General features: G+C 43.1%; 1 protein-coding gene across 5 annotated transcripts in view; it reads left to right on the plus strand.

Annotated features, from left to right (window-relative positions):
- LOC119973366 (pendrin-like) overlaps nucleotides 1-13,342 on the plus strand; it is a 73,625-nt gene that overhangs the window by 25,120 nt on the left and 35,163 nt on the right. For all 5 annotated transcript variants that reach the window (XM_038811347.1, XM_038811348.1, XM_038811351.1 and 2 more), the window contains 2 exons: nucleotides 9,192-9,331; nucleotides 10,403-10,513. In XM_038811347.1, coding sequence (XP_038667275.1) covers nucleotides 9,192-9,331; nucleotides 10,403-10,513 — 251 coding nt within the window. The remainder of the gene's footprint in view (nucleotides 1-9,191; nucleotides 9,332-10,402; nucleotides 10,514-13,342) is intronic.

Raw genomic sequence — 13,342 nt, forward strand, 5'->3', positions numbered from 1 at the left:
TACCACAACTTCACTTCCTGTCCCATTCCCATATCCCCTGATTTTTCAGTAGTGTAATGAATGTAGGACATTTTTATATATATTGTGTTATATGTAATGCATTAAAATAACTTGGGGTAAGGTATCCAGATTACATGTCTGCTTAAACTGTGATTAAGGGGTTAACAGCAAGGCAGGCTGTGATGTCACTCATAGGAGGGGCGAGTCTGTTCTTAGCCTTTTGTTTTCAGCCCTGCCCTGTGTCTATTGTTTTTTGTTTCATTTTTAGAGTTCAGCTTTGGTTTCTGAGGAACCAAGGTGTGTTTCTCAGACTGACTTCTGAAAGCTTCTCTCCCAAGGACTTTGTGAATAAATCTGTAAGCCACTTCTGGTTAAGTTTATTCATAAATGGCATTTGACCTGTATGTGTGGATTTTGCTTAATTGAAACGTTAAAAGTAAATGGGAAAATATGCTCAAATACCTTTTTTATTTTAACTGTTTCATCCTTGGATGTTAATGGGGGTAATCCTGTGTTAATAATAACGTTTGTTTTAATGTTAAAGGTCCCTAGTTGTCAGTGGAATCACTCCTTGAGGAAGTATCTTTTCCTCACAGTTTACAAATTTCATAATATAAATTGGAGTCTGGTCAGGAGTAGCCAAACACCTTTCAAACACTGTTTATAAGTTTACTCATCAATTGGGCATCCACAATCTCTTGGGGGTAGAAAATTTCAAAGATTCACAGCTTTTGAGTGTAAGAATCTCTCCTCTTGGTCCCCTTTTCATGAGACTGTGGGCCTCTTCTTCTCAACCCCCTTGTTCAGAGAAACATCCTTCCAGCACCCATCCTGTCCAGTTCCTTAAGAATGCTTCAATTAGATCACCCACTCGAACGCCTCATAAGAAAATTAGCTCCATCCAAGGAATCCGTCTAGTGAACTTTCATTGTGCTCCCTCCAAGGCAAGAATATCTTTCCTTGAGTAAGGAGGCAAAAACTGTACACAACACTTCAGATATAGTTTCACTAAGACTAATTGTAGTAAGAGTTATTTACTCTTGTATTTCAATCCCTTTGTAATGAAGAAGAATATACAGGAAGGGCATTTGTATGTTAACATGGCATCCAAATTCCTCTGAATACCAACATTACCAGCCTCTCATCTTTTTAAAAACCATACTGTTTTCCTATTTCTTTTCTGCATGGTCTGTCCATATCCCTTTGCAGCCTCTATGTATCCTCCTCACAGTTCCACTGAACTTTGAGTCATCAGCTAACTTAGATACATTACACTCAAACCCGTCATCTCAGCCATTGATACAGATTCTAAATAGCTACGGTCCAAGTATTGATCCTTGCATCGCTGCACTAGTTAAAACCTGTCCACTCAAAATTTACATCTTATTCCTACTGTTTTCTGTCCATTAACCACTCCTCAATCCAATATTACCCCAATCCCATCAGCCAAAATTGGGTGTTCAAATCTCTTTTGTGACACCTTATCAAATTTTTGAAAATCCAATTACACTTCTCTTTTAAATAAAAAAAAAAATGTGATGTTTAGGCCAGCTATTATTGCCCACCACTAGTAGCCCTTCAGAAGGTGTTGCTGAGTTGCCTTCTTGAACCGCTGCAGCCCCTGAGGTGTAGGTACGTCCACAGTGCTGTTAGGGAGGGAGTTCCAGGATTTTGACCCAGCAAAGTGAAGGAATGGCAATACATTTCCCAGTCAGGGTAGTAAGTGACTTGGAGAGGAACCTCCAGATGCTGGGGTTCCCAGGTATCTGCTGCTCTTGTCTTTCTAGATAGTGGCCGTGGGTTTGGAAGGTGCTGCTTAAGGAACCTTGACTAGTTCCTGCACTGCACCTTGTAGAGGGTAAACACTGTTCAACGGTGGTGGAGAGATTAAATGTTTGTGGAAGGGGTAGCAATCAAACAGAATGCTGACCTGGATGCTGGCGAGCTTCTTAAGTGTTGCACCCATCCAGGAAATTCCATTACACTCCTGACTTGTGCCTTGTAAATGGTAGACAGGCTCTGGGAGGGTCAGTGGTGAGTTACTCACCGTAGGACTCCTAGCCTTTGACATGCTCTGGTAGCCACAGTATTAATATGGCTAGTCCAGTTCAATTTCAGATCAACGGTAACCCCCAGGATTGTGGGGGATTCAGCTATGGTAATACCATTGAATGTCAAGGGGGATGGTTAGATCCTCTCTTGTCGGAGATGGTCATGTTTGGCACTTGAGTGGCGTGAATTTGACTGTTACTTGTCAGCCAAAGCCTGGATATGGTCCAGGTCTTGCTGCATTTGGACATGGGCTGCTTCATTATCTGTGGAGTTGCGAAAGATCATGAACGTGGTGCAGTCATCTGCGAACATCCCCACTTATGATGAAAGGGAGGTCATTGATGAAGCAGCTGAAGATAGATGGGCGTATGACACTCCCCTGTGGACCTCCTGCAGCGATGACCTGGATTCGAGCTGATTGACCTCCAACCAACACAACCATCTTCCTTTGTGCCAGGTGTGTCTCCAACTAGCGGAGAGTTTGCCCCCGCGATTAACCCCAGTTTTGCAAGGGCTCCTTGATGCCGTACTCCGTCAAATGCTGCCTTGATGTCAAGGGCAGTCACTCTCGCCTCTGGCAATCAGCTCGTGTTTGAACGAAGGGTGAGTGTTATGAGATCAGGAGCTAAGTGACCCTGGCGGAAAATCTGATCATCCGTGAGCAGGTTATTGCTGAGTAAGTGCCATTTGATAGCACTGTTGACTCCTTCCATCACATTGCTGATGATGGAGAGTAGACTGATAGGGTGGTAATTGGCTGGGTTGGATTTGTCCTGTTTCTTGTGTACAGGACTCACCTGGGTAATTTACCACATTGCCGGGTAGATGCCAGTGTTGGAGCTGTATTGGAACAGCTTTGCTAGGGTTGCGGCAAGTTCTGAAGCACTAATCTTCAGTACTATTGCGGGAATATTGGCAGGGCCCATAGCCTTTGCAGTATCTAGTGCCTCCAGCCGTTTCTTGATATCATGTGCAGTAAATCGTATTTGCAGCAGACTGATATCTGTGATGCTGGGGGCCTCCAGGGTGGACTGTGATAGATCATTGACTCAGCACTTCTGACTGAAGATTGTTGCAAATGCTTTAGCCATATCTTTTGCACTGATATGCTGGGTTCCTCCATCACTGACGAGCCACCTCCAGAGTGTGTTTAATTGTCCACCACCATTCACAGCTGGATGTTGCAGAACTGCACAGCTTAGCCTCTCTATTACTTGTTGCTTATGGTGTTTGGTACACAGGTAGTCCTGTGTTGTAGCATTCAGTAAGCCTAATGTTGCTCCTGGCATGCTCTACTGCATTCTTCATTGAACCAGGGTTGATCCCTGGCTTGGTGGTAATGGTAGAGTGGGGGATATGCTGGGCCATGAGTTTGCAGATTGTGGTTGAGTACAATTCTGCTGCTGGTGATGGCCCACAGCGCCTCATGGATGCCCAATGTTGAGTTGTAGATCTGTTCTATCCCATTTTCACCAGTGGTAGTGCCATACAACATGATGCAGGGTATCCTCAATGTGAAGACGGGACCTTGTCTCCAAAAGGACTGCGTGATCACTTCAACTGATACTGTCATGGACAGATGCATCTACAGCTGCAGGCACATTGGTGAGGAAGAGGTCAAGTATGTTTCTCCTCTAGTTGCCTCCCCACCTGCTGCAGTCCCAGTATAGCAGTTACATCCTTTAGGATCTGACCAACTCGGTTTGTGGTGATACTACCGAGCCACTCTTGGTGATTGACATTGAAGTCCCCCACCCAGAGTGTATTCTGTGCCCTTGCCACCCTCGGTGCTTCCTCCCAAGTGGTGTTCAACATGGAGTACTAATTCATCAGCTGATGGGGGATGGTACATGATAATCAGCAGAAGGTTCCTTGCCATATTTAACCTTGAAGCTCTGAGACCTCATAGGGTCCAGAGTCTATGTTGAGGACTCCCTCCCGACTCTATACCACTGTGCTGGCATCTCTGCTGGGTCTGTCTTGCCTGTGAGACAGGACATACCCAGGAATGGTGGTACTGGTGCCTGGGACATAGTCACACTCACAGAATCTTACCACACAGACAATGTCAGGCTGTTGCTTCACTAGTCTGTGAGACAGCTCTCTCAACTTTGGCACACATCCCAGATGTTAGTAAGGAGGACTTTGCAAGGTCAACAGGATTGGGTTTGCCATTGTCATTATCGGTGCCTCTGTCGATGCTGGGTGGTCCAAATCACATTATGCGTTTCTCAGTGCCCTATAGCCACATTCCTAATAACAGATTTTCCCTAATATTGATGTCAGACTGACATTAGGTCTATAATCCCCTGTTTACACTCTCCATCCTTTCTGGCTGGTTTAGCACAGGGCTAAATCGCTGGTTTTGAAAGCAGACCAAGGCAGCCAGCAGCACGGTTCAATTCCCATACCAGCCTCCCCGAACAGGCGCCGGAATGTGGTGACTAGGGGCTTTTCACAGTAACTTCATTTGAAGCAATTTTCATTTCATTTCATTTCATTTTCTTGAATGGCAGGGTTATATTTTCTACCTTGCAATCTGCAGTTATCATTCTGAATGCTGAAAGATCAAAAACCTTGCATCTACTGTCTCCACTACTAGCTCTTTTGTAAAATCCAAGGATTTAGGCTATCCGGACCAGGGGATTTGTCAGATTTTAGCCCCATTGATTTCTCCAGCAATATTTCTTTATTAATATTAATTTCCTTAAGTTCCTCATTCTTGCTAGTACCTTGGTTCCCCAATATTCCCAGAATTTCCTTTTTGTACTGAAGATACAATGTATTTGTTTAATATTGTCTCTGCCATTTCCTTTATTCTGTGTTTTAATTCCTCTGCATATAAGACCTATAGAAGCTTTTATAAACTAATTTGATGTCTCTTGCTACTTCTATTCTCATTGTGTTTATTAATTTCTTGATCATTGTTTGCTGAATTTTAAAACTCCGAATCCTCAGACTTACTACTTTTTTTAGGAGCATTATAGGCTTCTAATGCTAGTACACACACTTGTTAACCATGGTTGGACTGCTGATCCCATGGGGCTTTGATTCTTTTAACGGAATGTTTTTTCTGTGTGAATTCTGGATTAATTCCTTAAATGTTTACCATTGTTTTGTTATGACATCTTGAGCTATTGCACGGTCAATTCTAACCTCATTTGTCTGCACATTCTCCCCGTGTCTGCATGGGTTACAACCCCACAACACAAAGATGTGCAGGTTAGGTGGATTGGCCACGCTAAATTGCCCCTTAATTGGAAAAAAATAATTGGGGGTACACAAATTTATTGATTAGAAAACTTTGATCTGTTGTAATAATAAATTCCAATGAAATAATCTTGTGTTCTGGGTTTTAAACTTTTCGATAAACACAAGCAGAATATGGACCATATAAACAAAGCTATGTTTATTGTCATGCCGGACGTATACATCATACGGCTGAAGGGATAGTAGCAATGCTAAGGCTTCCTTTTCAGTGGCGGGATACTTCCTTTAGCACAGACTTAGTTTATTTGGAAAAATATCCTATCGGCCTCTCAATTCCTGCATCGTCGTCTTGGAGTAACACCACCCCACTCCCAGGTCATTCTCATCCATGGCCATTTTTAAAAATCCTGGATGATGAGCACTGGTTCAGCGCCAACATGGCCCTCGATCTCCCAAACTCTACTTGCCGTTATGTGGACCATACCGTTTTTGCTTGTTCCGTAACATATCCAACATGCACAAGATTTCCGCCTCTAATTGAGTCAGTCTGCATGAGTTTAGTTGAGACAGATGTGACTTTATTGGTTCAGAGTTTCCTATGTCCACATCATGACCCTAGTGTGTCCGTTCAAATCTGCCCATATTTTCTCAGTATCTTTGAGACTTTTCCGTTGTCCTTCTAAATAAGCAAACGTGGCCTTTAATTGCCCTCGGGCTACCTGACAAGCTCCTGTGAGTCTTTCCAGAAACATGGATATGTAATCCAACATTGAGGATTTATTCTGTTGTTTTAGAAACTTCTCTTTCATCAATTTTAATGGACCCTATATTTCATGGCCATAAAATAATTCAAATGGACTAAACTCAGTAAATTAGTTCAGAGAATCTCTGCTGGCAAATGGTAAGAAATCCAATCTCTTGTCCTAGTTTCTTGGATAGTCATGGCAATAGGCCCAAATCAAACTTTCTGAGTCTGGTGATAGCTCTCCAAAGTTCTCTGAGTTTGTGGATGATAGGTAGTTTATTTTAAGTGTTTGATACCCAAATGTAACGGTTAAAAGTCCGTTTTAGATGGATGCCTTCCAGCACTTCTTTCTTCGGTCTAGGCCTTCAGATGGAGGTTTTTGCATCCAGTCTGTAATGGGTTTTACTGTAAATTCATTCAGGACTCAAGAACCTCCTCTGCTGGTTCAGAATAGAGCAGCTCGGCAGCATTTCTGGAGAAAAGGAGACATTGGGCAGCAGCTCAGAGCTTCTCTCAGTCTCCAGGATCCAATTATCCCTTCCTGGGGTTCTCTGAAAACCATCCCACATGGTTAGGACCCAATCACCACTGCCTGTCGCTGGACAGAATATGGCCGTTGTCTAATTCATTGGCCACCAGCCAAGCAATCAAACTGAATCCCTCTGATCTCTCGGGTGCCAGAAAGTCCAGCTATTCAAAAGCTAAATGTACATTTAGCACAATGTACATTTGAGCTCCTGAAATCCTCTGCTAGACTTAAAGGTCTATTACTTAGGGCGGCATGGTGGCACAGTGGTTAGCACTGCTGCCTCACAGCACCAGGGACCCGGGTTCAGTGCTAACCTTGGGTGACTGTGGAATTTGCACGTTATCCCTGTGTCTGCGAGGGTTTCCCCTGTATGCTTCAGTTTCTTCCTACAGTCCAAAGATATGTAGGTGGATTGGTCATTTAAATTGTCCCGTAGTGTCCAACGGTGAGGTGGGGTTATGGGTTACTGGGATAGTATTGGCCTAGAAGGGTGATTTTTCAGAGGGTCGGTGTAGCTGAATTCAGCTCGATGGGCTGAATGGCCTCCTTGTGCACTGTAGGGTTTCTATAATTTTATGATTCATTAAATATCCATGGACCAAAATGATAACCACAACGTAAAAGTAATGAGAAATAAGAGAATCAACAGGGCCTTGCACATCATATGTATATTCTAGTCTAGTTTTCCAACCTACCTTCTGAGTATTTCCAGATTTTTCTGGTTTTGTTTTGAACTGTCCTATGTGTGTGCTAACTGTTGGAAGGAAAATATTATCTGTAAAAATAAATCTGTACAACAAGAAATTAATTTTGGAATTCCTATAAGAAATCAAGGACACTGCCACAGTCGCCTCCCTACATGCCATAATTACCACCCCATTGCCCTTCTCCTTGAACCGTGAGGTGATTTCATCCCTCAGGATTTGGAAGCAGTTTTGGCAGACTTCAATCTCCTCTCACTATCCTCACTTGCCCCAATATGTGACAACCACCCCTTCATGCCTTCGAGCTTAGATCCATCGTTCAGGTTCTGGAGAACAGGAGGCCTGGTGCACTTTGGGGATTTATTCCTAGATGGAAGCTTTGCCAGCCTTTGAAAAACTCTCAGACAGGTACAATCTGTCTGGTCCGAACCTTTTTGGGATTTCTCCCTGCTGGAAGAGGTACTGGCCTTGGAACAGCAGGGGAGAGGGTCAATTTCAAATATGAACAGCCTCCTTCTATCTTCGGATCCTGCCCCTTTGAAGAGAATATGTGAGAAATGGGTCACGGTGGTGGAACTCGGCTCTGTGCTTACTGAGGAGGTTTGGAGAGACACCTTCTACAGGGTGAATTCCACATCACCCTGTGCCAGACTGAGTTTGGTACAGTTCAAAGTGCTACATAGAGCACACTGGACAAAGGCAAGGGTAAGTGGATTTTTTTTTCAAGGCCTGGAGAACAAGTGTGACCGCTGTTCACTTGCACCGGCTAACCCCACACGTGCATTTTAGTCTTGTCCTAAGCTTGCTGGATTCTGGACTTTGTTTTTTTTGGAAACAATATCCAAGATTTTGCGGACATCCATAAAACCATGCCCGCTGGTTGCAATATTTGGGGTTTCGGATTCCCCGTCTTTCTACTCGGTAGTGAGGGTGGATGTTCTTGCCTTCACCTCCTTAATAACCAGGAGGCATATATTGTTCAACTGGAGATCCCCTTGTCCACCCAAGGCATCGGCCTGAATGGAAGACTTGACATCAGTCTTGCATCTGGAGAACGTCAAGTATGCCATCAGAGGCTCAGTGGGGAGGTTCTACCAGAGATGGCAGTCATTCATTTATTTCTTTGAGGGCCTGGACATGTTAGGAGAGTAGGGGGATTGGTTAATATTTGGTTGTTGATGAAAGTTACATTGTGGGTATATTTCTGGCTATATGTATATTATTTATATTTGATAACTCAATAAAATATTTATTTGGAAAAACAAAAAATCAAGGACACTCTCTCTATTGGATCAAATCAACTTTTCAGAACCATTTAGAGGATCATTTTGAATATTAAACTATGAAACGATGTTATAATTATTCTCATTGGATGCAAGAGGAGTTTTGGGAGCAAAGTGCAAGTTTTCTGAATAATAAATATGCCAAGGAACCAGTTATGTGGATAGGGGGGGCATTTTATGAAATAGTGGGGTTATCGAGCCAGCTAAAGAAGCCAAAATCTAAGCCTATTGTGGAGTAGATTGCTTGCTGGTTCATTTGTGGCATTCAAAATTGGGTCATGTCAGTCTCTGGTTTAACAAAGTATGCAAGAATATACATTTTGAGCAGGGCACACAAATGTAAAAGAGTCGGGTTCGCCTCAACCCAGACTGTTGTTGCCGTTTGACTTTTTTGGGAAAATTCAAACCAACTGAAGAGGTAAATATATTTTTTTCAATGTTTTATGACCCTCCCCTATGATGTTATGTCCTTGAAGCCTCTCCAATTTGTTATTTGTTATAATCTACGCCCTTAGATTTTATTGTTTATTTTTGGTCTGACATTTATTATGAAGGACACTGCATGATTTGACTGCACATTGAGATTGCCCCATCTGAATTCAATTGAAATTATATTGATTTTGCTGCGTGTATCAAAATAAGTTATAAATTGTGATTTTGTTCCTCAGTTGCTCAACTAAAAGGGTTCTGGGTATAATTAAAGGCTTTGTACCTGTATTGGATTGGCTGCCCAAGTACAGACTGAAGGAATGGTTGCTTGGAGACATTATTTCTGGACTGAGCACTGGCCTGGTAGCAACATTACAAGGTACATTTCTTTGCAGAACACATATTTTCTATTTAACTTTATACTTTTCTGATTTTGGAATCCAAAGGAAATAATAGCTCTCTTGGTCTATGCAATTGTAGCTTCTGCAATCACTGATTGTTCTTCTTCATTTGACTGTAGAACTGTGCTCCTCTTCACTTTATAAGGATATCGATAATTTCAAACTTGTGAATTAAGACCAAATTCCATGACCGTATATTCTTTAATTGAACTTTGGTTATTGTTCCATTCAATATGTGACTCAGTTAATTACACTTAGTCGTGTAATAATGACCTTTACCCATAATTCAAAAATGTATTTAGTTTTCTGTCCTGGGTCTATCATCTACTGAAGAGCTGGATCAACATTTATACATTGCATCAATCATGACTAGTGGCATTTTATTTGTTTACCTCGACTAATCGTTTGCCAAGGACCACTTTTCAGCCAATAAACAAAGCTGCTGGTCTTTTGTGATCCCCGAGTCATTAGGGTAAAGCCCATTCACATCAAATGACTGGTGTGACTCCTTGGAGTACCGTTGTATACTTCTTACTTAAAATTATGCAATGAAAGGTGACAGTTTTTTAAATAGACCTCTTTGGTGAATTTAAAACCCTACTGAGAACTTGTTGATGTTATAGTCTAAATCACAGACCCGTGTCTCCTCGTTAATAAAAGCATATGATTAAAGTGGGATCATATTTTGGGAACACATTTGTGTTTGAATGGTTTATATACTGCATTGTGATCAAAATAGCCTATCTTCACTAACTGTCTGGTCTAATAAAGCCACGCATCTTGAATGCAGTGCAGCTTATGATAGCATCGCAGGAAATGGTTAGAGGAACCCATGCTCTAAGCCCTGATGCAGATAAGGAATCAGATGTTCTTCACCATAGGCTGCTCCTGAACAATTGCCTGCTAGTTAGGTTAGTTATAGAGCTGTATTTGTATAATCTGCAATTTGTGATCCTCTGTTGCTTGCTGTGAGATTTATAATAATATTCCATAGTTAAGATGGTGAAAGCTAGTATCATAAGTAAACCATTCATTTTTCTTTACTTTAGGTTTTGCATTTGCTCTGTTGGCTGAAGTCCCTGTTAGCTATGGTCTCTTCTCAGCATTTTTCCCTATTCTGCCTTATTTCTTCTTGGGAACTTCAAAGCATTTGGCCGTAGGTGAGTACACTTCTAAATCTCTGAGCTCTTTTACTTTTAACCTCAGTAATATGGTTATGTTGAAAATAACATGTAACTGTTTCCTACATTTTCTGAACTGGGAAATAATTTTTTAAATTTAGAGTACTCAATTATTTTTTCCAATTAAGGGGCAATTTAGAGTGGCCAATCTACCTAACCTGCACATCTTTGGGTTGTGGGGGTGAAACCCACGCAGACACGGGGAGAATGTGCAAACTCCACACGGACAGTGACCCAGGGCCGGGATTCGAACCCGGACCCTCGGTGCCGTAGGCTGCAATGCTAACCACTGTGCCACCGTGCTGCCCCAGAACTGGGAAATTATTAATAGACGTTCTCAATAAGAATATTTGATGTAACCTGCTGCATTTTGTAGCCGTTGCTTTCCGCTAAAGCAGAAATATATTTTGAAGGCACGGGACTGCCGTTTAAACAAGCCCAACACAAATTCCGCTACCTGGGGATCCAAATAGCCCATGACTGGAAAGGGATCCACAAATGGAACCTCACCAGTCTGACAGAGGAAGTAAAAAAGGACCTGCAAAGATGGAACACTCTCCCTCGCGGGGAGAGTCCAGATGATCAAAATGAACGTACTGCCCAGGTACCTCTTCCTACTTAGATCCACTCCGATCTACATCCCCAAGGCCTTTTTCAAAGCGCTGGACAAACTAATCATGGCGTTCATATTGGGGGGGGGGGGGGGGGGGGGGGCTACCCCTCCCAAACCTACAATTCTACCACTGGGCGGCGACGGCCGAACGAATAAGGGGATGGATCAAGGAGCCAGAAGCCGAGTGGGTGCACGCAGAAGAGGCCTCCTGCACGGGGACCTCCCTCTGGGCCCTTGCCACGGCAGCACTCCCATCCCCACCCAAAAAACACTCCAGCAGCCACCCTCCAATCCTGGAACCAACTACGACAGCAATTTGACCAAAATGTTGGACAAAGCTCCCATCTGCAACAACCATAGGTTCACACCAGCCCTCACTGACACCACCTTCAAAAGGTGGGGGCAGGACGGAGGGACACTGACAGTCAGGGACCTATACACGGACGGCAGGATCACAACACTGGACGAACTGACAGAGAAATTCCAGCTAGCCGGGGGAACGAGCTAAGGTATCTACAGCTCAAACTTCCTATGAAAGGAGACAAGGACGTACCCACAACTGCCACCGCAGACACTACTGGACGCAAGCATACTAGACAAAGGAAACTGTAGTGACATGTATGACTGACTGATAGAAAGGGTCGACACCGTACTGGATGCAACAAGAAAGAAAATGGGAGGAGGACCTGGGGATTGAGATAGGGTCGGGACTCTGGAGCGAAGCACTGCGTAGGGTCAACTCCACCGCCACGTATGAGTAGGTTCTTCCCGGATGTGGAAGATAGATGTGAATGGTGCCAAGGAGGCCTGGACAACCACGCCCACATGTTCTGGTCTTGCCCCAGACTTGCAGGGTACTGGACAGCCTTCTTTGAGGTAATGCCCAAAGTGGTCTCATAGTTAGGGATCCTCTCGGAAGGAGCGATCACAATATGGTGGAATTTAAAATACAGATGGAGGGTGAGAAAGTAAAATCAAATACTAGTGTTTTGTGTTTAAACAAAGGAGATTACAAGGGGATGAGAGAAGAACTAGCTAAGGTAGACTGGGAGCTAAGACTTTATGGTGGAACAGTTGAGGAACAGTGGAGAACCTTCCAAGCGATTTTTCACAGTGCTCAGCAAAGGTTTATACCAACAAAAAGGAAGGACGGAAGAAAGAGGGAAAATCGACCGTGGATATCTAAGGAAATAAGGGAGAGTATCAAATTGAAGGAAAAAGCATATAAAGTGGCAAAGATTGCTGGGAGATTAGAGGACTGGGAAATCTTTAAGGGGCAACAGAAAGCTACTAAAAAAGCTATAAAGAAGAGTAAGATAGAGTATGAGAGTAAACTTGCTCAGAATATAAAAACAGACAGTAAAAGTTTTTACAAATATATAAGACAAAAAAGAGTGGCTAAGGTAAATATTGGTCCTTTAGAGGATGAGAAGGGAGTTTTAATAATGGGAGATGAGGAACTGAACAGGTTTTTTGGGTCGGTCTTCACAGTGGAAGACACAAATAACATGCCAGCGACTGATAGAAATGAGGCTATGACAGGTGAGGACCTTGAGAGGATTGTTATCACTAAGGAGGGAGTGATGGGAAAGCTAATGGGGCTAAAGGTAGACAAGTCTCCTGGCCCTGATGGAATGCATCCCAGAGTGCTGAAAGAGATGGCTAGGGAAATTGCAGATGCACTAGTGATAATTTACCGAAATTCACTAGACTCTGGGGTGGTCCCGGTGGATTGGAAATTAGCAAACGTGACGCCACTGTTTAAAAAAGGAGGTAGGCAGAAAGCAGGAAATTATAGGCCAGTGAGTTTAACTTCGGTAATAGGGAAGATGCTGGAATCTATCATCAAGGAAGAAATTGCGAGGCATCTGGATAGAAATTGTCCCATTGGGCAGACGCAGCATGGGTTCGTAAAAGGCAGGTCATGCCTAACTAATTTAGTGGAATCTTTTGAGGACATTACCAGTGCAGTAGATAACGGGGAGCCGATGGATGTGGTATATCTGGATTTCCAGAAAGCCTTTGACAAGGTGCCACACAAAAGGTTGCTGCATAAGATAAAGATGCATGGCATTACGGGTAAAGTAGTAGCATGGATAGAGGATTGGTTAATTAATAGAAAGCAAAGAGTTGGGATAAATGGGTGTTTCTCTGGTTGGCAATCAGTAGCTAGTGGTGTCCCTCAGGGATCCGTG

The sequence above is a fragment of the Scyliorhinus canicula genome, chromosome 11 (genome assembly GCF_902713615.1).
Source record: "Scyliorhinus canicula chromosome 11, sScyCan1.1, whole genome shotgun sequence".
NCBI classification, from domain to species: domain Eukaryota; kingdom Metazoa; phylum Chordata; class Chondrichthyes; order Carcharhiniformes; family Scyliorhinidae; genus Scyliorhinus; species Scyliorhinus canicula.